At 33.4% G+C, this 26,407-nt stretch overlaps 1 protein-coding gene across 16 annotated transcripts in view; it reads left to right on the top strand.

Annotated features, from left to right (window-relative positions):
- VPS13B (vacuolar protein sorting 13 homolog B) overlaps nucleotides 1-26,407 on the top strand; it is a 735,231-nt gene that overhangs the window by 99,472 nt on the left and 609,352 nt on the right. For 15 of the 16 annotated variants that reach the window (XR_002343694.1, XR_002343693.1, XM_021090606.1 and 12 more), the window contains one exon: nucleotides 21,667-21,848. Coding sequence is in view for 13 of the 16 variants with exons in the window: in XM_021090606.1 (XP_020946265.1) it covers nucleotides 21,667-21,848 (182 nt within the window). In the remaining 3 variants the exon portion in view is untranslated. Of the gene's footprint in view, nucleotides 1-3,874; nucleotides 3,955-21,666; nucleotides 21,849-26,407 lie in introns of those variants that run through there. The other variant, XR_002343695.1, reaches the window with a different exon arrangement.

Genomic DNA, 26,407 nt, shown 5'->3' with positions numbered 1-26,407 from the left:
CGGATTCATTAACCACTGCGCCACAACGGGAACTCCAAATTTTACATTCTATACCTGTTAAATCAATAACTACCATTACTTCCATTCTTAAGCTCTTGGTAACTACTATTTCACTTTCTGTCCCTATGAATTTCACTACTTTAAATACAGCATATAAATGGAATCATTGAATATTTGTCCTTTTTTATTTGGCATATTTTACGTAGCATAAAGTTTTCGAGATTCATCCATGCTGGAGCATTTATCAGAATTTCTTCCCCTTCCTCCCTCCCTTCCTTCTTTTTCATTCCTTTTTAAGGTAATTTAATATTCTGTTGTATGAAAATAGCACATTTTGTTTATCAGTTCATGCCGTCAGTTGACATTTGGGTTATTTCTACCTTTTAGCTACTGTGATTAATGCTGTATGAACATGGGTGTACAAATAGTCTGTTTGGGTCCCTTATACTTAGAAATTGAATTGCTAGATCATATGGTAATTCTATCTTTAATTTTTTGAGAAATTGCTATTCTACTTTTCACAACCGCTGCGTCATCCTTCCCATCAACAATGAAAAAGGGCTTCAGTTTCTCCACATCTTTACCAACTCTTGTTATTTTCTATTTTTTGAAAGTAGCCATCCTATTGAATATGAAATTATATATCACTGTGGTTTTGACTTGCATTTCTCTAATACTTAGTGATTTTTTTGGAGGTATAGTTTAACATACAATATTATGTTAGTTTCAGGTATACAACACAGTGATTCAACACTGAAATTATGAAATGATCATGATAGTCAACCATCCATTACCATGTAAAGTTTTTATGTTGTTATTAATTATATACCTTATACTGTTTATTGCATCCCTATACCTTATTTATTTTGTAACTGGATGTTCATACCTCTTAATCTCTTTTACTTGTTTCACCCAACCCCCTACCTCCCTCTATCTTTTCAAGTGCTTATTGGCCATTATATTGTCTTTGGGGAAATATGTATTCAAGTCCTTTGCCCATTTTTAAATTGTTATTGTTTTTATTGTTGAGTTGTAGGTATACCTTAAATATTCAGTATATTAATTCCCTATTATATATATGATTTATAAGTTTTTGATCTAATTCTGAGTGCATTGCTTTTTAATGTTAAGTCTGTCTACTTTAATTCTAAAGCTAGAAGCTGAGTTTATCTCCTTTCTATCATATGCTTTTTGTTTGAAATGTTATCTTTTACATTTTTTTTTTTAAAGTGTAGTTGATTTACACTGTTGTGCCACTTTCTGCTGTATAGCAGAGTGATCCAGTCATATGTATATGCACATTCCTTTTCTTATATTATTGTCCATCATGATCTATCCCAAGATACTGGATATAGTTCCCTGTCCTATATAGTAGGACCTCATTGCTTATCCATTCTAAATGTAATAGTTTGCATCTGCTAACCCTAAACTCTCAGACCATCTCACCCCCTCACCCCTCCCACTTTGAAAGTCTGTTCTCTATGTCTGTGAGTCTATTTCTGTTTTTTATATAGGTTCATTTGTGCCCTGTTTTAGATTCCACATATAAGTGGTATCGTACAGTGTTTGTCTTTCTCTCATTTACTTAGTCTGGTAATCTCTGTTGTATCCATGTTGCTACAGATGGCATGATTTCATTCTTTTAAGGCTGAGTAGTATTCCATTGTATATATGTACCACATCTTAATCCATTCATCTAATGGTGGACATTTAGGTTGTTTCCATGTCTTGGCTATTGTGAGTAGATATCTTAGAGTTGACAATTTTTCTTAAGAATTGGTACATTTTAAGTGAGTAAAAAGTGATAATGTATATATCTGGAATAAGTCTACTTGATTTGGGGAAGAGAAGAAAGAGGTGAATTTGTTAGAATTCTTCGGGTTGTTTACAAGTTTATCTTCACAGTATTTTATGCTTTTCCCATTTGTGAGGTGGCTTACTTATAATAGGTTGTTAATTAGCAGAATGATTTTCCAACTTTCTGTGGCATAGGGAGATACTTTTCTGTATAATTTCCTTCTTATTCCAGATATGTTTTAAAGATACATTTCTTTTTGGATCTTCAAAAGTTAGATATAGTGCTTGACATACAGACTTTATATAAGTCATATATTATAGACACATTCAGTACTATAAAACAGAACCAAAATTAAAAAAAATGAACAATCAATTAAATGAAATGACTCTACTTTCTTTTATTCAGAATAGACTTCAGGAGGACGCAGAAGGTTTTAGAAACACTGGGAAGTATGGGATCTTAGTATCCATTTTTAGCATGAATTTTAAACACCTCACTGTTACCATTCTGGGTTGACATACTTATTATCTGTCATGTGTTGAAATCCATATCATATTGGCTTCATCACCTTTTTGTTTTTTAGCAATAGTATTTATTAATTGTTGGAAACTTTTTTAAAAAACTAGGTACTACTAAAGGAATCCATTATTTTTGTATTATTCATTAAAAAAATACTACCATAGGCCTAGTGCTCGTTGAGATTCAGTTTAAAATCGAATATTGAAATATAGCTCTTTTGAGTTATTATTAAATGATAAATCTATTCAGCCAAGGCATTTATCATTCTGATGAAAGATTATCTCTCCAGTGATAGATATTAACTTGATTTTTAACAATCTGATGATAAAGAATATATTTTAACAAATCCAAGCAGATGTAAGCACTGTTCTATGTATGGTCACATAGCTAAACATTTCAGGACAGATTGAGATTAATATGTTAGTAAAAAATCCAGCATTATTTGCTTTTTAACTCTGTCACATCCTTTTGAAACTGACATACATTGCTGATAAATGTTTCCACTTCAAAGGTAGATGAATCAAAGGGTGATTTCTTCATCAAAGTAAGATTCAAACTCATTAAAATTATGTGAATGGCATCTGGGAACTTATTCCAATCAAATGGCTCTGCAGTTCTTAAACATTTATAGATCTTTTAAAGAAGCCTAGGGAAGTTTTGAAGTGAGACATATAGCAATCTTCGTTTGTCTTTGGCTCAATTCATGCATTCACTTTGCACCTGAAATTTCAATTTCATTAGAAAATGCTCTTTTTTGTCCCCCTAAAATTTTAGATTGGGCACATAAGAATGTGCTATTTTGTGAGACCCTAAGGATGAGATAAGCCAAATTTTATAGGCTTAAAAGAAGTCAAATATATGTGCTTTATTTTGTCTCATTAGCCTACACATTAGAGATGATTAAGCATGATCACAATGAAAATATCCCATCTTTATCAATTTCTCCATTATATCATATGGTAAATTTGATTTGGAAAGTTCATAGTACAAACTGTTTTCATTATAGTTTTCTCTTTTGATTTATAAAACTTGCTATTTTTTTCCCTTTTCTTTAATAACTCACCTTGTAGCAAATGGTTAGGTGTCACTGTATTGTGTGCTAAGGTGCTATATTTTTATATGAGCTGTAATCTCCGGTCAGGCATACAACAGTGGACTCATGCTGGATGCTCTGTGCACGATGTAACTTAATCTTCCATCCTATAGGATTCTGTGTTGGGTGATTTGCCCTGCTTTGTTAGCACAACCATCTTTTCCTCATAAATCAAGCATTTTCTTGTGTATTTTTCTAAGAACCTTTCTTTGTTTTGCTCATACTCTTTTTGTTTTCTACCAACTTTTAATGCTTAATTCTTCTTTTGTGTCTTTATTGGGATGATTAAAGCAGGGAAGGCTGGCAGAATAGAGAGGAAACATGTTTTCTTCAAGTTTTGAAGAAATGTTCCCCAATCCGTTCCAAAATTTTTTCTAACTCCAGTGAATTTTCCCACTATATTTGTCTGCCTTTTTGCACACTTGAGATTGTTCTTTGTTCATTCATTCAGATCTCTTTCACAGGTAGGTGGTGAATGCTCACTGTATGCTGTACACTCTTCAGGGGCCTGGCTAGAGATGCACCAGTAAACAAAATAGGCAAGGTACTTCCCCTCATGGCAGCAGAGAATACTCATTCAATTAAGGGAATTTTAAAGAGGCAAAAGCTACTTTAAGAGGCAGTTTATATTGTCTTTTGAAATCTAATTATAAAACTTTCCTTTTTTCTGTTTTGGGGCTTGGGAGGAGATGCCTGCATAGTTTTTAATTGCATGATATTTTAAAATTAGTCAATGTTTTTCTGTCTAATTTTTATTGACTCATGTCTGAACTGAAAATCATCTAATTAGTAGTAGAGCAGTTAGTAGTGATTGAAACTGAAGTATAGGTTCTTACAGACAAGTGAAAACTCAGTGAATAAATAAACCTGTGATTGCTTTTATTTTCCACCTTCTTCAAAACATTCTTCAGTTATTGCTGAATGATTTGTAGAGTGTACTTGATAATTCTGGACTTAATGTAAGCTTTTCTAAAAATTTGATTTCTCAACCGTTATGCAATCACCATTATATTAGGGCAAGACTATTTTAAATATACCTATTTTAAATGACACACTGGCTTACTCTTAATACCGACTTTTCTACATTATAATGTATAGAGTGAACACATCTCAAAAATCTGAAATAGCTTTCTAATTAAAAGATTTTTTTATTATGAAGTTTTAAAATATATGTGTTTATGTGAAGATATATTCTTTGATTTTAAATTACTGTGATTAATTTTTGGGGCAGAACTTTCAGAATGTGTTATTGCTTCATAATCACAGCTCATGCTCATAGTTACTTTTTATATCCACTGAGAAATACTTATATTTCTAATTTGCATATAATTTATAATAAAAAACTCATGGGTAGAGTTATTTTTCAGCCTATGTGTCTATGTGAGAAACTTATGAGGAAAGTTTTATTGATACAGAATTAATATTATTATTAATAATAGCATATGTGTGCCAGGAGCAGAGCTAAGAGTCTTTATGTATATTATCTCTTTAATCTTCAGATTAACCTTATGAGAGAGATACTATTATACACATTTTATACATATCTTTGTCTTAACTCATTAATGCTTATACACTAGTAAATGGTGAAGATATGATTCAGTTTTATGTCTGTTTGAATCCAGACTTAAAATTAATGGTTCCTTCCGCCATTGATGCGTATATCGCAAGTAGGGGTTAAGTTGGCATCCTTAGACATTCTTTTATAGAAATAACTTTGCTAACTTTTATTTATGTTAAAAATAGTTTTACCGAGGCATACTTTATATAGCATAAAATTGACTCTTTTCAGATATACAGTTCAATGAAGTTTAGTGATTTCTAGTAACTTTGCTGAGTGGTACAACTGTTAATATAAATAAGTATTAGAACATTTTCATCCCTCCAATAAGATCCCTCATACTCATTTACATTGAATCTCCAGCTCCAGCCCTAGGTAATCACTGATTTACCTTCTTTCTCCATATATTTATCTTTTCTGTCATATAAATAGAATAATACAATATGTGGTATGCTGTATCTGGCTTCTTTCACTTAGCATGATATTTTTGAAGATCATTCTTGACACAACAAGTGTCAGGAGCTGACTTGTCTTTTATTCTATATCTTTATGTGGTTTTCTTTACCCAAATAAAATGTATTCAGTATTAAAAATAACTAACCTTACTAATACCAAGAGATGTTTAAATTCCAGGGTTTCAAAACCTTGTTAAAGTTGCTGCTGTATCTGTGACTTCGGATGTTCTAAGCATAACCTTTTGTGTCATAACCCCTTCTTCAACCTCAAATAGACATGAGCTTTTAAAATATAGAAATTAAAGAAGGGGGAATGGTGTTTGGATTCCTACTTAAAAAAATAGACCCCATCTTGCTCTATGATTATTGGTATTAAGACTCATATAAATATAGAATTTAACTCTGCAATCAGACTTGTCTGTCTTTTTCAGGGATTTGAATAGCTGGTAGTAGGTGTTTTTGTTTTTTGTTTTTTTTTAAGCTTTGGTAAGTTAACTAACTTTGAAAATGCCTAGCCGTGTCATTATAGGGACTTTATCATTTTTGCATCTTGACTAATTATATTTTTTTATATTTACATTTATGCTCAGGACCTAGCATATAGTTGATTTTCAATAAATGTTAACTAAAATGAGCCTAATTAAGATTTAATTTTATAAATATTTAAAAGTTAACATATATTTTGAGAATGACAGAAAAAGAACAAGTATATTCAATCTTATTAATGTCTGAGGTAGAAAAGATAAACTCAATTTCTTTTTTTTGTACCTCTTGAATTTTTTTAAATAACTGAAGCCCTAATATTCTAAAGAAATATTCTTTTAGATTATAACATCTAAAGAAAAATATAAGTTAAATGTACCATTCTTGAATATCTTCAATTTTTATTCATTCTCTTAAATGTGAATATACAGGTAGATGGGTGCTTTTGGAGTTTATATTTCTGGATACTAGTTTGTTTTTTGTACTTTCATGATGTTCTTTCTATTAACTGCTTCTGGGGAGGAGTAATATTTCAGGAAGAAAGAATACTTTTAATAATTTATTTCTCAGTGTATTCTTATTCTATTATTCACGTAAAATCCCTGTGAATAATTTAAAAAAACTGCAAAAATACTTGGAGGTCTGGCTATACCTAAAAAGAATATACAACTGTAGCAAGCTTTCAAAATACTTTAGAGCTGTACAGAATGTGGTTTATAAATTCTCTTTAATGGTTTATGGTATGAATTATACCACTTTTCAGTAACGTTATTTTCATTTTAAATGAAATTTAAATACAAAATTTTAACAATTTTATGTGACAATTTAGTGATTTTTTTGTCTTAACATTTTATTTTTATAATTTTATTTTTTCTATTGTAGCTGATTTACAGTGTTCTGTCAATATTCTACTGCACATACAGTCACACATACATGTATACATTCTTTTTTCTCACATTATCATACTCCATCTGACAGATGTAAATAGTCATGTAGCCACCATCAAAATCGGGATGTAGAACATTTCTTTTACCCTCAAAATTTCTCTCTTGCCTTTAGTTCCTTTCTCTCTGCTTAGAGTTTGTCAGCTTTCAGTGAGGGCAGGTAAAGGTAATGCCTATTTCAGTCCCCCAATTGTAAGACAACCAGGGGATGACTGGCTTGTAGTTTGTTAGTTAGCAACCCACTGTTGTTGCTTTGTTTGTTGTTCTTCCTTCACTCAAACCAATCAGGCAACTGACTCTCTTCACTAAGGCTTCTGGGATTTCTTTAGCCCACCCAGCTGCCGGAGACTGAGGCACATAGCATTTTAGGTTGCATAATAAAGGATTTTGTAGCTAGATTTTATATACACATCTTCACATATTTTCATTTTGTTTCATCGAGCATCTTTTGCTTAGGTAATTTTTTAAAAAGAGCTTAAAAAGAATAATAAAAATAGGAAAACAGAAATGTAATTTTAACATGTGAGATGTCATAGGACTCTAATGTGTTTTATGACAACAGGCATAGTCTAGCTCAAAAAAGATTTTAATTTAAAATTAAATTATTTTACTAATGTTCTATACATTTTACTGAATTAGATTAATTTATTTACAGCCTTATATTTGTATAAAGTTGAAACTTTTACCTATTTTGCATTTGAAGTCATTTTGAAATAAGCTTTTCATATCAGAAAGAAAAATTTTATAAATCCCTATATATTTATATTTACATTTCTTGATTGAGTGATTGAATTTACATTTCTTGAAAACACTTTTCATAATTATATGAATAACAGCCCAGAATCTTAAATTTAACCATTAACATAATTGGTTCAGAACATGTTATCATCGGAAATTCTGTTTGTCTCTTTCTTAATACTTGTAAAGTCTCTGCTTATCTTGGTTTGGGATTTAGTTTGGTTACTTTCAACACTTTGCCATATTGTAGGTAAAAAATTCAATTATGATACTATAAATATTGTCAATTGTATTACTAATACTTTTATATATTACTAAAAAAGTACATTTATTTATAATATCAATGCATTCATTTCCTTTAAAGACCAATTTTTATATATGCTATAGATCTACCAATTTTTTTTGTCATGTTTAGGTTCTGATTTTTTTAATGTGTTTAAATAAATAACCTGTAGAAAAATACTTACTTTTATAGTTTTTAAATGAGTGTGTTTGTGTATGCAATTTAAAAGACATGAAAAATACAACTAAAAGTAAATAGCATTAATCTTTGTACCAGTTAGGTTTTCCTGTTGGATTTTTTTTTCAGTAAGGGCTTGAACAGCATGCAGCGTATGTTAATAACCAGAAAGTATTGGTCCAATGAGAACGGAAGGTTTTCTTTGACTTTACTTTTGAAAAATTTGGAATTTTCTGCATGCAATTTGATGATCAGTTAGGTGTGAAGTTATATATGGAATTATGATCCATCTATTTCCCTTGTTAAAAGTTTTAAACTTGGTAAAATTGTTTGGTGGTAGACAAATGAACACTTATAATTCCTTCTTAGATTATTGCCTTTAGATTTGATTTTTGGGTATTAGAGTATATTATTATAAGACCTGTATCTCTTGCCATGAAAAGAATAATATTGGCCTTTTGTCAGTATTTGGTTTTATCTATATAAAACAGCAGGAAACATTTTATTCTGTTTCAGTGTCAGTGTATTCAGTGACAACATCTTATTCTTGTCACGTATCTTTTAAATATTTATGTGTTTTATTATATTTTTGGAACTGAAACTTAAGAGTATAATTAAAAGAATTCTAAGTTGTTAGTATGTTTATTAAAAGAGCAATATCTTGGTTACAAATCACTGAATTTAGTTTTTTTATTTGAAATGATTTTAATTTTTTCCATTATAGTTGGTTTACAGTGTTCTGTCAATTTTCTACTGTACAGCAAAGTGACCCAGTCACACATACACATATACATTCTTTTTCTCACATTATCCTCCATCATGCTCCATCACAAGTGACTAGATACAGTTCCCAGTGCTATACGGCAGGATCTCATTGCTTATCCATTCCAAATGAAATAGTCTGCATCTATTAACCCCAGATTCCCAGTCCATCCCACTCCCTCTCTTTCTCCCTTGGCAACGACACGTCTATTTCTCCAAGTCCATGGGTTTATTTTCTGTGGAAAGGTTTATTTGTGCCATATATTAGATTCCAGATATAAGTGATATCTGAATTTAGTTTTTAATCGTTGCCTGTAAACTTATTTCTTAACTGTGTTTGATGATTTAATCTTTTTTTATACACTAGAAACTTAGGAACAAATAGGTCCTCGTGTTCCAGAGATCATACAGTGCGTATTTAGTGGCAGAAGAAAATCTCTAGGAACAGCATCATAATACACAATCATAATTGTATAGCATTTTGTACTTAACTAATTACAATACATATGGGATTTGAAATCCCCTCAGAACTGACCTTTGAAATAGATAAGTTAGGTATTATCTCTTTTACAGACACGGAAATGGAGCCTTAGGGAGGGTGATACTGTGGATCAAGAGAGATGAAATCACTCGTTCTAAATGTTCTAGAGGTCTGGTTCAGTTGGTGATGGAACCAATAGCATGTTAGTAGCGATTAGCAAGTTTTTAATAATAGCTTTGATTTTATTCTTCATTATAATTTATAACTTTGAAAATATTTTCAGTTTCCTAGATGAATCTGTTAATACTTAGCACATTTTAAATTTCATCTGGTTAACGAGTCATTTGCTTTAAAAATAATTTTTTGGCACTTGTCATGTGGGAACTGTTGTGTCATATGCTTTGGATCCAATATGAATAAAACATGGTCTTTGCTTTTTCTTTCTTGAAGTTTTTAGAGAGGTGTTCTTTTTTAAATTTTATTTTATTGATTTTTTAAAAATTATATTGATTTGTTTTTGGAATTCCCAGAGTAAGCATTGAATCCATGCCATAGCAGTGACCCAGGCCACTGCAGTGACAACACTGGATCCTTAACTTGCCGTGCCATAAGAGAACTCCACAGAGAGGTGTTCTTAATTGCTAGCTAACTCATATATCTGAAGCCAGGTTTCTGTGGCTGATTTGTTTTTGGAGGATGGTTCTAATCATGTCCTTCTCCTGCCTAAAATACTTTGTTTCTCATAGTTTTTATGGTAAAGAATAAAATTTTTAGGGAGTTCCCTTCATGGCTCAACCTTTAATGAGCCCAACTAGCATCCATGAGGATGCGGGTTCAATCCCTGGCCTTGCTTAGTGGGCTAAGGATCTGCTGTTGCTGTGAGCTGTGATGTAGGTCGCACATGTGGCTCGGATCCCATGCTGCCGTGGTTGTGGTGTAGGCCGGCAGCTATAGCTCCAGTTCTACCCCTAGTCTGGGAACTTCCATATGCTGCTGGTGTGGCCCTAAAAAAAAAAAAAAAAAAGAAAGAAAGAAAAAGGAAAAAAAGGAATAAAAATTTTAAAATATTCTGTGATGTCCTCCATATTCTGGCCCCTTCTTAGCTGTCTAGATTCATCTGAGTATCTTCCTTCCTCTCTATGATCTCCCACCTTCTTGCCTTTTTTCAGTGTGTCTTTTTTTTTAGTCAAGTCTTTCACCCTTGTCTCATTAGTCAATAGCCTAAATAATTTTTACTCACTCCTCAGATATTGGCCCAATTGATATTTTCTCTGACTAGATCACATTTCCCTAATATATTCTTTCATGAGATATTTTTTCCTGCTTTTCACTACTTTTCATAGAAGTGATTTTACCCTGGTTTATGTAATTATTAATAGCCTTTTCCTTTTTTTTTTGCTTTAAGTTCCATAAGGACCATTTTTTTTTTCCTATGGAGGATATTTACCTTCAAAACCTTAAAACTATGGAAAGCACAAGTAAATGCAATTGGTAATTTCTTCAGTGATTTTAGTGTTTTTTGGTTATCTAATTGATATTTAGATTGTATGTTCTTTGAGAACCAAGTCTGTCTTTTTTTTTTTTTTTTTTTTTTTGCTTAACATCTGTAAAATATACTCTTAGCCAAAGCAGAAACTAATGACTTTAATTAATTACTGAAATTGAACTAAAATTTTAGTGGTTTTTCCTAATCAGAATCCTGAATATAATATTTGAGGAGCTTCCGTCATGGCTCAGCAGAAACAAATCTGATTAGTATCCATGAGGATGCAGGTTCCATCCCTGGCCTTGGTCAGTGTGTTAAGGCTCTGGTCTTGCTGTGAGCTGTGGTGTAGCTCAAAGACAGGGCTTGGATCCCTTAGGTTGGCTACAACTATGATTCAACTCCTAGCCTGGGAACTTCCATATACCATGGGTGTGGCTCTAAAAAGACAAAGAGAAATAGTATTTGAATGTTTTTAATTACAAGTATAGGATATATTCCATAAACACTTGCTCTTTCTTTTTATCCTGAGTAAACATTTGTACTTACATAGATAAATTGTCTGCATTGAATTACTTGTCTGGGAGATGGTGAGATTAATGATGAAACAACATTTTGCTCCTTTTGTATTTACCTCTATCTAGTTCATTGTAAGATTTGGAACTTTATATACAATAATCAAGGCATTCATTATATTTTTATTTTAGTAATGGATGAACTTTACTTTTCATTTTCTCGGTTATTTACCATTTAAGTTTAAATAATATTTCAGAAATTTGAAAAAAGGTAAAATATTTCCATATCGTAAATAGGCTGTCATTTGTATTTTACAGCTATTTGCAAATGCTTAAATCACAGTAATTAAATAAAAAGAGCAATTAATGCCAGTGGGGATGTTGAGAAAGTGATACAGTGATACACTGCTGCTTGCACTATAAGTCTTTATTCAAACAGCAAAATAGCAAGCATACATTAAAAAGACCAATGTTGGATTTCTTATTGTGTCTCAGTGGTAACGAACCTGACTAGTATCGACAAGGATGCAGGTTCAATCTCTGGCCTCGCTCAGTGTATTAAGGATCAGGTATTGCTGTGGGTTGAGGTGTAGGTCACAGACATGGCTCGAATCTGGCATTACTGTGGCTGTGGTGTAGGCCTGCAGCTGTAGCTCCGATTAGACCCCTAGCCTGGAAACCTCCATATGCTGCAGGTGCGGCCCTAGAAAGCAAAAAAAAAAAAAAAAAAGAAAAAAAGACCAATGTGGAAGAATATGTACTGATGTGGAAAGATCTTCATCACTAAGATATGTTGCTTAGTCATTAAAAAGCAGGCTGTGGACTTTTCTGTATATATATCCATTAAAATTATGTCTCTATAAATACATATAATCCATAGATGGAGGTCTATAGGTATCTATGCTGTATTCATAAAAAGTGTTTATCTGTGGGGAATGGAGTGGGATCTGGAAAAAGAGGAGATTTAACCTTTTGTTTTAACCTATGCTTTAGTTAAAAATTTTCCTTTTCTTTTCCATGAGTATTGATAGATCATGTAAGTTAGAGAGCCATTGTGTGCAGAACAGATTTCTTTGGTTTTTAAACTGCTTTCATTTCTCAGTTGAGTTAGTCATTCTCATTTTATTTTGGAAAAAATGATCTAATCTTATTTTACTGTACAGGATATGAGTAATAACAAAAATACATTTTTTGGAACCTATTTTAGGTTCAGACTCTGCATTTGGGGACTCTGTATAAATCTTTAGATCCAGCTGTTGCTGAGGATAGTCTTTCAATTGCTATAAGGTGTGTTGATTTTAGAAGAATGGATGGTTGTTCCTCAAGTGTACCTATGGCAAAAATTTTATAGTATTGCTATGAATGTGACTGGATTGTTTAAGTTAATTTCTTTGCATCGAGTAGCAAGAATCACTTCCAAGTTTTTTATTTAAAATTTAGAAGGAATTTTCTTTATGGAAATGCCACATAGGTCCAAAAATTTTATCAGCTCTGTGTTGTAATTTGTCAGCAATTGGTACTGGCAGATTCTCTTAAAGTGTTTGTTAATTAAGGCATATTCATTTTCAGTCTTTGCTACTTCACAATCAAGACCTGCTTGTTTCTTTTCTTAAATTTATCCTGGAGTTAGTCCAAGTTGAGTTTTAATGAGTTGTTTATCCCACTAGTTACATTAGGATTTATTTTTCCCTAGAGAGTAATGTTTGAATTGATAGTTTTTAAACCTATTCTGTAAAATGAACATATGTGCAGACTAGGACTTCTGGATATGTGAAATAGGCATTTGTTAAATAAATTATTTTCACCAACTTAACCATTAAATTGTAGCTTTAGTGGTATTTCAAAAACATGAGGTAAATCCAGAAGTTGTTAGATAATTTTAGTATGAATTCTATTGAGCTTATTTATTTTAAGCAGTTTAAATAAATTTATAGTGGTATAAATCACAAGGAAAATTTTACTTTTATTGTGCATTTTCATTGACATTTTAATGAGCTTAAAGTTGTAATAGTTATTGATTTGTTTAAAAATTTCTGAAGCGAATATGGTGTGATTGTATGGTTTGATGAATTGTGTTTAATGAATTGGATACATGGGCATTTATTATTTTTTACACTTGTTAACCTGTTAGAAATACTGCAAAGTTGCCAAAAGACAAAAGAGAAAAAAGTCCCTCTTCACAGCTAGTTTTACACTAACAGGTACATTCTATAATCTACTGTCTATTGCCAAATCATTTTTGAATGGTTTATTTTAGATCAGATGCTACTGGAGTATTTAACAGAAGCATAATAAAATGTACTTTTATTTGCAGTAAGTTATAGCTGGAAAATAAAACAAACCACAAAACCATGCTCTATATGTATGCTATAATTTACTTGCTTATTATCAAATCCTGGCTCTTGTACAAAGTGAATTATTTCCTTTAATGTTAAATTAAACCTGAAGGAGAGAATTGTCCCTTACCCTTGGGCATTATTAAAATGTAGAATAAATTAATCTTTTTGAATTTGCGTATGTTCAAGTTTTTATTCAAGCCTATGTTATCCATTTGGGAATCATTTTATGTGATATAAGATGTCTTGAAAGTTAGAGTACCATATACAGTAGCCGAATTTTTATGAAATAGTAAAGACCCACTTGTAAAAAGAATCTTGACTGTAATTTTGCCTTATAAATAATTATGGCTATAGTTATAAGAGCATTGCTTTTGCTACACCATAGGACTTTCTAAATTCCACAGAGTATCTGGCTAAAGACAGAGCAGCTAGATTAACTGTACATTTAAGAATTTTTTTTCTTAAAGTAGAGTTGATTTACAATGTTTGGTCTATTTCTGCTATACAACAAAGTGTATATATATATACACACACACACATTCTTTTTCTCATAATATCTTCTATCATATTCTATCACAAGTGATTGGATAAGCGAAAGGAACCAGTAATGATAACGAAATGTAAGTTTGTGAATCAGATCCTATTTGTTTTTTTTCTCCTGTCTCATATGATCTCTACTATCTTATCTGCTTGGTTTAAAGAATCTTGTTTTGTTCATACTTATTTCCTTGTCTGCTCATTACAATCTTAGGATTTTTATAGCAAAATATGACCAGAATTATGGATTGAATGATCTAGGTAGAGCCACATGTTGTGCTTATATATTTGAGAATGTATGAACAGGGTTGTAGATGTCTTAATGTGCAACTGTATGTTTAAATTATATGACAGGCTAATTAAGAGTGACTGGTGAACCTAGGGTTTTGTTTTTATTTTGTGTTTTTTGAGTAAGGGGAGGCAGTTGTTAGTTGCTGGGACCACTGTTCTTAGGAGTATAGTTCTGAATACCATAGGGAGATTTTTAAAATTTTAATTGAAATAAAATTCACATAAATGTATTGTTTTAATTATTTTAAACTGTTTTAGTATATTCAAATTGTTGTGCAGTCTTCATCACCGTCTAACTCCAGAGCATTTTCAAAACTCCAAAAAAGAAAACCTGATTATGTATTTCATATAAACAGAATTGTACAATATGTGGCATTTTCTGTCCGGTTTCTTTTACTTAGCATATTTTCAAGATTTCTGCATGTAGTAGCATGTATCAGTACTTCATTCCTTTATATGGCTGAATGATATTACTTTATAGGGATATATTTTATTTTGTTTATCCATTCATCAATTGTTGTAACTTTGGGTTGATTGTACTTTTTGGTTATTAATGATGCTGCTGTGAAAATGTGTGGATGAGCTTTAATGTGAACATGTTTTTAATTCTTTTGGGTATATACCCAACAGTATAATTGCTATGTTTACCTTTTTGATGATCTGCCAAATTGCTATACACAGTGACTGTACCATTGTATACTTCTGCCTCCAACCTATGAGGGTTCCAATTCCTCCCTATCCTTGCCAACATTTTTTTTTTTTCCTCCTATTATGTCGAACCTAGTAGATGTGAAGTGGTATTTCTTTGTGGTATTGATTGTCATTTCCCTAATGATGCTGAGTATCTTTTCATGTGCTTAATGGCCATTTGTATATCTTCTTTGGAGAAATGACTATTCATGTTCATTTTTTAATTGGGCTGTATATCTTTTTGTTGAGTTGTAGAAGTTCTTTGCATATTGTAGACACTAGACCCTTACTAGTTACCTGATTTACAGATTTTTTTTCCCATTTGTGTGTTGTTTTTTTTACTTTCTGGATAGAATTCTTTGATACGTAAAAGTTTTAAATTTTGACGAGATCCAGTTTATCTGTTTTTCCATTTTTTGCCTTTGCTTTGGTATCACATTTCAGAAACTGTTCTTTAATCTGAGATCATAAAAATTTACACCTATATTTTCTTCTAAGAGTTTTATGGTTTTAGATTATTGATCAGTTTTGAGTTAATTTGTATTTGGATATCCAATTGTTTTGTATTTGGATATCCAGTTCCAAAACCATTTGTTAAAAAGACTGTTTATGGAGTTCCCATTGTGGCTCAGTGGTTAACGAATCTGACCAGCATCCATGAGGTCGTAGGTTCAATCCATGGCCTTGCTCCATGAGTTGAGGATCCTGCATTGCTGTGGTGTAGGCCAGCAGCTACAGCTCCGATTCAACCCTCCTATGCTGGGAACCTCCATATGCCATGAGTGCAGTCCTAAAAAGCAAAAAAACAAAACAAAACCCTAAAAACCTGTTCATTCCCTACCAATTTATCTTGACCCCTTATCTAAGTCCATTGATTATAGATGAATGGGTTTATTTCTAGACTCTCAGTTCTAGTGCACTGATTTGTATGTATATGTATGTTTGATTACTGTACCTTTTTAGTTAAGTTTTATAATTGGGAAGACCTAGTCTTCCAACTTTGTTCTTTTTCAGGATTGTTTTTGCAATCAAGTTTCCTTGTAAATACATATGAATTTTAGAATTAGTTTGTTTTTTCCAAAGTAAATAGCCAGAATTTCGATAGAAAGTGTATTGAATCTCTAGATTAATTTGGAGAGTATTGTCATCTTCACAGTATTAAATTTTCCAGTCCATAACCATGGGATGTCTTTACATTTATTTAGATCACTTCTTTATTTTCTTTCAACAATGCTTTGTAGTTTTCAATGTAGAATCTTACACTTCCTTGTTAAATTTTCCCTAAATATTTTATTCTTTTCGAATTGTCTTAATTTCCTTTTCCGATGGTTTATTGTAAGTAAATGTGGATATTAAACTGATTTCTGTATAGTTACCATTTATCTTGCAACTTAGTTGAACTTGTTTATTAGCCCTAGTTGAACTTGTTTATTAGCTCTAATAGTTGGTGTGTTTTTTCTCCATGGTTTTCAGTGTATTAGATCATCTCACCTGTGAGTAGTTGAGTAGTGATAATTTTACTTCTTTTTTTGTGTATTACAATCTGAATGCCTTAAAATTCTTGCTGATCTTGGAGAGAAAGCTTTTAGTTCTTCACCACTAAGTATGATGTTAGTTCTGTGTTTTTTGTAAATATCCTCTATCATATTGAGGAAGGTCCCTTTATTTTTAGTTTGTTGAGTGCTCTATAACATGGACAATTATTGAATTTTGACAGGTTCTGTGTCAGTTAAGATGAATATGTTTTCTCTTCTTTTCATTCTATAAATACAGTGTGTTGCATTGATTGAGTTTCTTGAGCCACTCTTTTATATCTGGGATAAATTCCACTTATCATGGTGTAATGCTTTTAATATTTTTCCAAATTTGACTTGCTAGTATTTTACTGAGGATTTTTTTTTTTTTAGGGCCGCACTTGTGAACTATGGAAGTTCCCAGGCTAGGGGTTGAATCAGAGCTATAGTGGCCAGCCTACACCACAGCCACAGCAATGTGGGATCCCAGCCGCATCTGTGACCTGTACCCCAGCTCATGGCAATGCCGGATTCCCAGTCCACTGATCGAGGCCAGGGACCAAATCTGCATCCTCATAGATACTAGTTGGATTCGTTTCCACTGCACCAAAATGGGAACTCCTTACTGAGGATTTTCGCATCTGTGTTCACAAGGGATATCGGTGTGTAGTTTTCTTGTGTTGCCTTTGACTGGCTGTGGTAGCAGGGTAATCATGGTATTGTAGAAGAAACTGGACAAGGTTTCCTCCTCTTCTAATTTTTTCAAAAATCTGAAAAGTTTGGTATTTTTTCTTCTTTAAATGTTGATAGAATTCACCAGTGAAGCCTTTTGGTCTTCAGCTTTCCTTTCTTGGGAGATTTCTATTTCATTTTTGAAGGATGGTTCTGTTAGAATTATAATTATTAATTGACAGTGCTTTCTTTCAGCACTTTTAATATTTCATTCCACTGCTTTGTGACCTCTATGGTTTCTGGTGAGAAACTCCTTCAAAGTTCAACCATGCAGTTTATGGTTCTGCCTCCTGTTCTTGTTGTATAGACCCTGAAAGTCCAGCCAGAAATGAGAGCTTAAGGCCTTTCTCTTGTCTTTTCTCTGTGAGTACACAGCTCCGAGCATGTGTATGGCTTCTGTATTCCCAGAAAAGTGTCAGAGCTTTTCAACATTTTTATTCCTGAAAGCAGTATTTCCCAGACTTTCTTCCTAAGACTTTGCTTAGTCTCTTTTTTCACCCCTTTTCTTATCCATTATCTGAGGCAGCAGGGACTAATGCAATACATTTGCCTGTGAATGTTTTCTACAAATGTCCCTGTGTAGTTGTTTTAGTATTGGAAAAATTCTGAATTGAGAGAAAAAGGAAGTCCTTCGGCTGGTCCTCTGGGTAGCCACCAGATAGGTCAAACAACCACAATTTTTTGTAAATAAGGTCTGTTTTGTTTTCTGTTACCTCTTAAAAAAAAAAAAGAGCTGATAGAGTTTATTTTTATAGTAGTCTTAGATTTGCCAAAAAAAAAAAAAAAATGAGCATTAAGTACAGAGTTCCCATATATCCCCTTCCACCCAGCCAGTTCTTTCTTACTAGTATCTTGCAGTAGTGTAGTATATTTGTCACAATTGATGAGCTGATATTAGTACTGATACATTATTATTAACTAAAGTCCATAGTTTACATTAGGATTCACTCTGATATATATATCATGGTTTTGAAAAACATGACATGTACCCACCATGAGAATATCATGTGGAATATTTTTACCTCCCTGAAAATCTCTTGTACATCCCTGTTACCTCCAAAACCCCTGGCATCCCTCTTACTGGGAATATGGGCAGTTTGGTGCCACTGCTGAGCTAGAGGCCACGGGATATAGCATGGTTAAATAAAAATACCACGGAGATCATTCTTCCCATTGAGAGTGAGCCTGCTTAAAAATTTTTTTAAAAAAATTTTAATTATTTTGATTATGTGTTTCCCTGTTTGTTACAGGCTTTTTTAGAGTTCTGAAAAAGTTGATTCTTGAATATCTTTGCCAGCTTTTTTATCACCTTTTTTGGAGGGACACAATTTTGGTATACTTTACTCCCTGACATTTTTGATGATGTCATTTCTTTCTTGGAGGTTTTAAGTTTATTTCTTTTATTAAAATTTCTTAAAAAATTAAAGTATATGGAGTTCCCATCGTGGCGCAGTGGTTAACGAATCCTACTAGGAACCATGAGGTTGCGGGTTCGGTCCCTGCCCTTGCTCAGTGGGTTAACGATCCGGTGTTGCCGTGAGCTGTGGTGTAGGTTGCAGACGCGGCTCGGATCCCGCATTGCTGTGGCTCTGGCTTAGGCCGGTGGCTATAGCTCCGATTCGACCCCTAGCCTGGGAACCTCCATATGCCGCGGGAGCGGCCCAAGAAATAGCAGCAACAACAACAACAGCAAAAAAAGACAAAAAGACAAAAAAAAAAAAAAAAATTAAAGTATGGTTGATTTACAGTATTTCAGGTATATAGCAAAGTGATTTAGCTGTATACATACACACATCCGTGCATGTGTATGTATATACACACATACACACATACATATATACATCCGTGCATGTGTATGTCTGTACATATATTCTTTTTTCAGATTCTTTTCCATTTTAGGGTACTACAAGATATTGACTCTAGGAGTTCCTGTCATGGCGCAGTGGAAAGGAATCCGACTAGGAACCATGAGGTTGTGGGTTCGATCCCTGGCCTCGCTCAGTGGGTTGAGGATCCGGCATTGCCTTGAGCTGTGGTGTGGGTTGAAGACGCAGCTCGGATCTGGTGTTGCTGTGGCTCTGGTGTAGGCCGGCAGCAACAGCTTGGATTGGACCCCTAGCCTGGGAACATATATATGCCGCAAGTGCAGCCCTAAAAAGACAAAAAACAAACAAAAAAAGACATTGACTCTAGTTATCTGTACTATACAGTGGAACCTTGTTGTTTATTTTATATGTAGTAATATGTATCTATTAACCTTAAATTCCTAATTTATCCCTTTCCTGTCCTTTCCCCTTTGGTAACCATGAGTTTGTTTTCTGTTTCTGTGAGTCTATTTCAGTTTTGTAAATAAGCTCATTTGTGTCATTTTTAAAGATTCCACTTATACGTATGATACTTGTCTTTGACTTAAAAGTGAAGTTTATTTCACTGAGAAGCTAATAGATCATTTGATGATCCAGTGTCAGGGCAAGGAGTGGAGATAGTTTGATAAATTGATAGTGCTTCTATCTTACCTTCGTATTTTAAAAATGTTTTATGAAATTCATTTTGACATAGTTTGTAATTTCCATAATCCATTCTCGAAGTATTGCAGTATCTTAAAATTTTTTGAAAAGAATAAAATGGATATATCAATGGACCTTGCAAAACAATTTGGACATTTTTGTAGGGAAAAAAGAGGAAAAACATCACATAAAGTAATTACATAAATCCTTTATTTCTCGCCTGTCTTCTTTATATTAAAATGGGTTTCTTAGTGATGTAATGTCATTGAGTCTTGATATTTTAAATACAATCTTATCTGATCATCTCTGCTTTTTTTTCTTTTTTTTTTTTTTTTTGGCCACATTTGCGGTATGTGGGTTTCTGGGCTCAGGATTGAACCCATGTCAGAGCCGTGACCTGAACTGCTGCAGTAACAATGCTGGAGCCTTAACCCATCGTGCTACAAGAGATCTCCAATGTCTGCCTTTAATTGATATGCTTAACCTTTCGCATTTAATATAATTATATTTAATGCAGTTATATTTGTCATCTTATTTAATTTCTAATTGTTTCGTCTGTTCTTTGTTCCTTTTTTTTCTTTGTTTTTTCTTTCTCTTTTTTGGGTAACCTGTGGCATATGTAATTCCTGGGCCAAGGACAGATCCAAGCTGCAGTTGCGACGTATGCCTCAGCTGCGGCAATGCTGGATCCACTGTGCTGGGCTGGGGATCTGCTGTGCAGTGCTTCAGAAATGTTGCCCATCCCATTGTGCCACAGTGGGAACTCCTCTCATTTTCTTTTTGAACGTTTTTTGGATAGAATACTTAGGATAATTCCATTTCATCTCCATATTGCTTTTATTAGCTTTACCTTTTCGTTTTAAGCTTTTAATTGTTCTTAAGTTTAGAGTTTACATCATTTACTTATAACTGCCTTCAAATAATATTATAACACTTCACATATTGTTTAAGAGTCTCATAGCAGTATACTTGCATTTCCCTCCTCCTGTCCTTTTTCTGTTGTCATGCATTTTACTTTTACATGTGTTTTGAAACCCAAAATAATATACTACTCAGCCATAAAAAAAAGAACACAATTTTGCAATTTGCAGCAATATGGATGGACTTGGAGGACATGAAGCTAAATGAAATACGTCAAAGACAAATACTGTATGATATCACTTATATGTGGAATAAAAAAGATACAACAAACCAGAATATGACAAAAAAGAATGTTACAAAAAGAAGCAAGATTCACAGATGATAGAAAACAAGTTAGTAGTGATTAGTAGGGATGTGGGGAGGGGCAAGGTAGTAGGGGGAAATGGAAGGTACAAACTATTAGGTGTAAGATAGCATAAACACAGGGAATATATAACCAGTATTTTCTATAACCATAAGTGGAAAATAACCTTTCAAAATTTTATAACAAAAATTAAAAAAGAATAAGGCAGATGTGATAGTAAATCTTATTTGTTAATTGCTATTAGCTTCACTGTTTTTTTTGGATAGTTGACTTGATAACAAATGTATAATACTTGAACAGAATATATGTATCTGAATGTGTATTTGGATATTATTTTAGTTGTATTTTTTTTATGGTGAGAAGTTTTGAAATAGTCATACATTTAAAGTTACTGAAATTGCATATATATTTGATTTAATTCTATTTTAAAATAATTTGAACGTATATCTTGCTTTCCCTTGAAACATAATTTATTTTATATGTTGTTTTTTATCAATGATATTTAATATATTGATTGTTATGCTTTCTGTTTTCTCATGCAGGGCTAAGAGATCTCAGATTGCCATAACTGAAGGTATTTTTGAACTTCCAAATCTCACAATTCAAGCTACAAGAGCACAGACACTTTTGCTTCAAGCAATATATCAAAGTTGGTCTCATACTGGAAATGTCAGCTCTTTAGCAGTGAATGAAGCTTTGATGAATGAAGTTTTCCAAAGTATAGGTAAGAACACAGTCTTTCTTTGTTAAGAAGTGTATAAAATATTCTTATCAGAGCTGGCTAATATTTTATCAGTCAAATTCATTTGTATAACATTATCAACTTGAATTGTTGTGTATTTCTGTGAAAGCAGCTTTTATAGCACCGGTGTAAAATCCAGGATATGTGTTAAGCCATTCAATTTTTTTCTCCTCTGCCAATTTGTAGGTATATTTTGTAGTTACAAGAGAGTGTTTTTCACTAGCTCTTTGTACAATTGACCCTTTGACCTTCTTAGGACAAGTTTTGAGGTGATCAGTGTGTGTTTGAAATGATAACTAAGTCAAGTATAGGTATAAATACAATATGTTTGATTATGCTAAGAGTGGAATAAAATTCTTAATTATATACTTAAGCACCTGGTAAGCAAGTTGCTATTTTTGTGTGAAAAACATTAGTCTCATACTCTGAACTAGCTACTGAAATTTAAAAATCTGCTTTGGGAGTTCCCGTTGTGGCACAGGGGAAATGACTCCGACTAGGAACCATGAAGTTTTGGGTTTGATCCCCGGCCTCTCTCAGTGGGTTAAGGATCCGGTGTTGCTGTGAGCTGTGGTGTAGGTCACAGATGAGGCTTGGATCTGGTGTTACTGTGTGCTGTGGCTGGCAGCTACAGCTCCGATTAGACCTGTAGCCTGGGGACCTCCATATGTGGCGGGAGCCGCCCTAAAAAAAAGGACAAAAGCCTAATAATAATAATAATAATAGTAATAATAATCTGCTTTGATGCCAGTACAAGAGATTATCTTCATCTTTTCACTCACTCTGCAGATAAACAAAAAGACAGAAAGCTTGCTTCTTTTAGTTGTTTCAGCTCAAAATAGTCAGGTTACTTTTGTCCATGACAAAAAGAAAGGTGTTTTTTTTATTTATTAAGTGTAAGCATGCTTAAAATGATAACATTTTAATCGTATATTTTGTTTATTAAAAGAAAACATTGGTTTTGGTGTTGTTACATGATGCTTTTAAAGATTTTAAGTTCAGACCTTACTATGGGAAATGTACAATAAACTGTGAAAAAATGCACTTTAATTAGAGCCTTATTATTTGACACTGTTATTGCCTAAGTACAGTTTTATAGTTGCTTTATGTCAGGTTTTAGCATTCTATAAGAAATGACAAGGCAGGGGTTCCCATCGTGGCACGGTGGTTAATGAATCTGACTAGGAACCATAAGGTTACGGGTTCGATCCTTGGCCCTGCTCAGTGGGTTAAGGATCCGGCATTGCCATGAGCTGTGATGTAGGACACAGATACTGCTTGGATCCCTCATTGCTGTGGCTCTGGCTCAGGCTGGTGGCTACAGCTCCGTTTAGACCCCTAGCCTGGGAACCTCCCTATGCCGCAGGAGCGGCCCTAGAAAAGTCAAAAAGACAAAAAAAAAAAAAAGAAAAGAAATGACAAGGCAAATGTTCTATTAGTTTATAAGTTATTGGCTTGGGCCTGGGAAAGGGTTTTTTACATTCTCTGAATCCCACGAAATAGTATGCAAATTTTAGTGTGTGTGTAAATGTATACTCCTATGCACATACATATGTTTATGTTCTCTTTTTGATTTTGTTAAATGTAGTGAGTCAGTTCCTTAGACAGTATTTTGATTTACATTTATTTTTTTCTTATATTAACATGGTTACAAGTAGCTTTGCTTTGGTTGGTATTTACTATACCTCCTTTTGCATTCTTTTACTTAAAACCCATCTATGTTTTTATGCTTTAGAGGTGTGTCTTTGAAATAGCATATTACTGGATATTTTAGATCAGATTTTATAATCTGCCTTTTAGCTAGTTAATTCAGTCCATTTTTACTTGTGATTGTAGGTTTTTTTTTTTTTTTTTTACTTTTTTCTATCATCTTATTGTTTAGTTTCCTTTTGTACTGTTTAGGCTATACTGCTTTTTACAAGTAGGTTTTAAAAAATTATTATCTTCTAATTTTTCTCTTTCTACTATTTCAGAATTTATATATACCTACTGAATTATAACTTAAAAATAATCGATGCTGCTTTGGAAAACATTTAGTAGTTCTACAAAAAGTTAGATGTGGAGTTATTATATAACCTAGCAGTTTTATTCCTACATATACACCCAAGAATTGAAAACGTACATCTATATAACACCTTGCAAATGAATTCTTAGCCTTATTCTTTTTTCCTTTTTGCATTTTTTTTTTTTTTTTTTTTAAGGTTGCACCTGTGGCATCTGTAAGTTCCCAGGCTAGGGCTTCAATTGGAGTTGTACTTGCTAGCCTGTGCCACAGCAACAGAACACAGGATCCTAGCCTCATCTGCCACCTATACTGCAGATTGCAGTGATGCCAGATCCTTAACCCACTGAGTGAGGTCAGGGATTGAATCTGCATCCTCATGGATACTAGTTGGGTTCTTAACTGCTGAGCCACATTGGGATCTCTAAGAAGTATTTATTTGTTAATAATAATTTTATATATGTAAGATATGCAGCATGATATACATAGGGAAATGATTACATAGTCAAGCTAATTAACATGTATATCTTTTCACATAGTTGCCATTTTTTTTCCTGTGGTGAGAGCACCTGAAATTTATTCTTAGCAAATTTCCAGCATACATTACAGCATTATTTACTGTCATCATCATTAGATTAGATTAGGTTTCTAGATCTTATGCTATACAACTGCAACTTGGTACTTTTTGACCATCATCTCCCCCCACCCCCGCCCCGGCCTACCTCCATGCCCCTGGTAAGCAGTATTCTGCTCTGTGCCTCTGTGATTTTGACTTTTTTAGATTGTACATATAAAGGAGATAAGATAGCATTATTTTCAATAGTCAAAAAGTGGAAACAACGCAAATGTCTGTTAACTGATAAATGAATAAATAAAATGTGTTTTATCTTTCCAATGGAATATTATTCAGGCATGAAAACAGTTAGGTACTGATACATGTTGTGGATGAACCTTGAAACATTATGTTTAGTGGAAGATGCTAGTTGCAAAAAGTCACATATTTTGATTCCAGTCATATGACATGCTAATTAGAAAAGGCATATCCACAGAGACAGAAAGTAGATTAATGGTTGCCAGAGTTTGGGGGAAAGGAAGAATGGGGAATGACTGCATGAGTTTCTTTTATGGGTGGTGAAATATTCTGGAATTAGGTAGATAGTGGTATTTTTCATACTTTTGAATATGCTAAATTCCACTTAATTGTATACTTTAAAAGTGTGAATTTATGAATTTTATGTTATATGAATTTTTCTCATTTAAAATGTTTTAAATCAATACATATTTAAGTGGAGTAAATTATGTGTTGTAGTCTAAATGTTTGTGTCCCATCAAAATTCATATGTTGAAATTCTAATGCCCAATGTGATGGTGTTTAGATTTTTGGGGCTGGGGCTGATGCTTTGTAGTTGATTAGATCACAAGGGTGGAGTCCTCATGAATGAGATGAATGTCCTTAAAAAAGAGGCCAGGGTGGAGTCCTCATGAATGAGATGAATGACCTTATAAAAAGAGGCCAGAGTGAGTTCCCTTGACCCTTCCCCCCTCTGAGGAGACAATGAGAAGTAGGCAGTCTGCAGCTGGAAGAGATTGTCACCAGAACCTGAGCATACTGGCACCCTGATTTTGTCTTTTGTCTTTTTTTTTTTGTTGTTGTTGTTGTTGCTATTTCTTGGGCCGCTCCCGCGGCATATGGAGGTTCCCAGGCAAGGGGTTGAATCTGAACTGTAGCCACCGGCCTACGCCAGAGCCACAGCAACACGGGATCCGAGCCGCGTCTGCAACCTACACCACAGCTCAGGGCAACGCCGGATCGTTAACCCACTGAGCAAGGGCAGGGACCGAACCCTCAACCTCATGGTTCCTAGTCGGATTCGTTAACCACTGCGCCACGACGGGAACTCCGGCACCCTGATTTTGGACTTTCAGACTCCAAAACTGAGAGAAATTTCTTTTGTTAATATGCTACTCAGTCTGTGGCATTTTGTTTTAACAGCTCTAATTGACTGAGGCATTGTATTACTGCCATGTACATGGCCATTATTTTATGTGGAGTTACTATACAAAAGCTTTTATTCCAGATCCTCACCCACAGGCCTACAGTGAAGCCTTCATTGGCATTAGCATTTATCACTGTCTGAAAGTATGTAATTCATTTTTTTGTTTGTCAAATTTCTATTTCCTGTGATATTCTCTCTAGAGGATTTTTTTTTTTTTTTTTTTTTTTTGGTTTACTGTCTCACAGTAATACTGTACCTTTATTTAAAATTTTTGTTTTTGTCAGCTGGTTTAGATAGAATAAAAATTCATATTAATAATCAGGTGGTGGTGGTACTTACTTTTTTTTTTCTCTGACAAATTCCGTATTTTTCTGAATTTATCAAATGGACTTTGCTGTGAAAAACACTTTTTTTTTTTTTTGGTGATTTTAGGGCTGGAACTGTGCCATATGGAGGTTCCTAGGCTAGGGGTTGAATTGGAGCTGTAGCTGCTGGCTTACACCACAGCCACAGCAATGCGGGATCCGAGCTGCGTCTGCTAC

Source organism: Sus scrofa, chromosome 4, assembly GCF_000003025.6.
Source record: "Sus scrofa isolate TJ Tabasco breed Duroc chromosome 4, Sscrofa11.1, whole genome shotgun sequence".
Classification (NCBI taxonomy): Eukaryota; Metazoa; Chordata; class Mammalia; order Artiodactyla; family Suidae; genus Sus; species Sus scrofa.
Note: the sequence above shows the minus strand (reverse complement) of the source record. Positions and strands in the feature narration are given on the sequence as shown.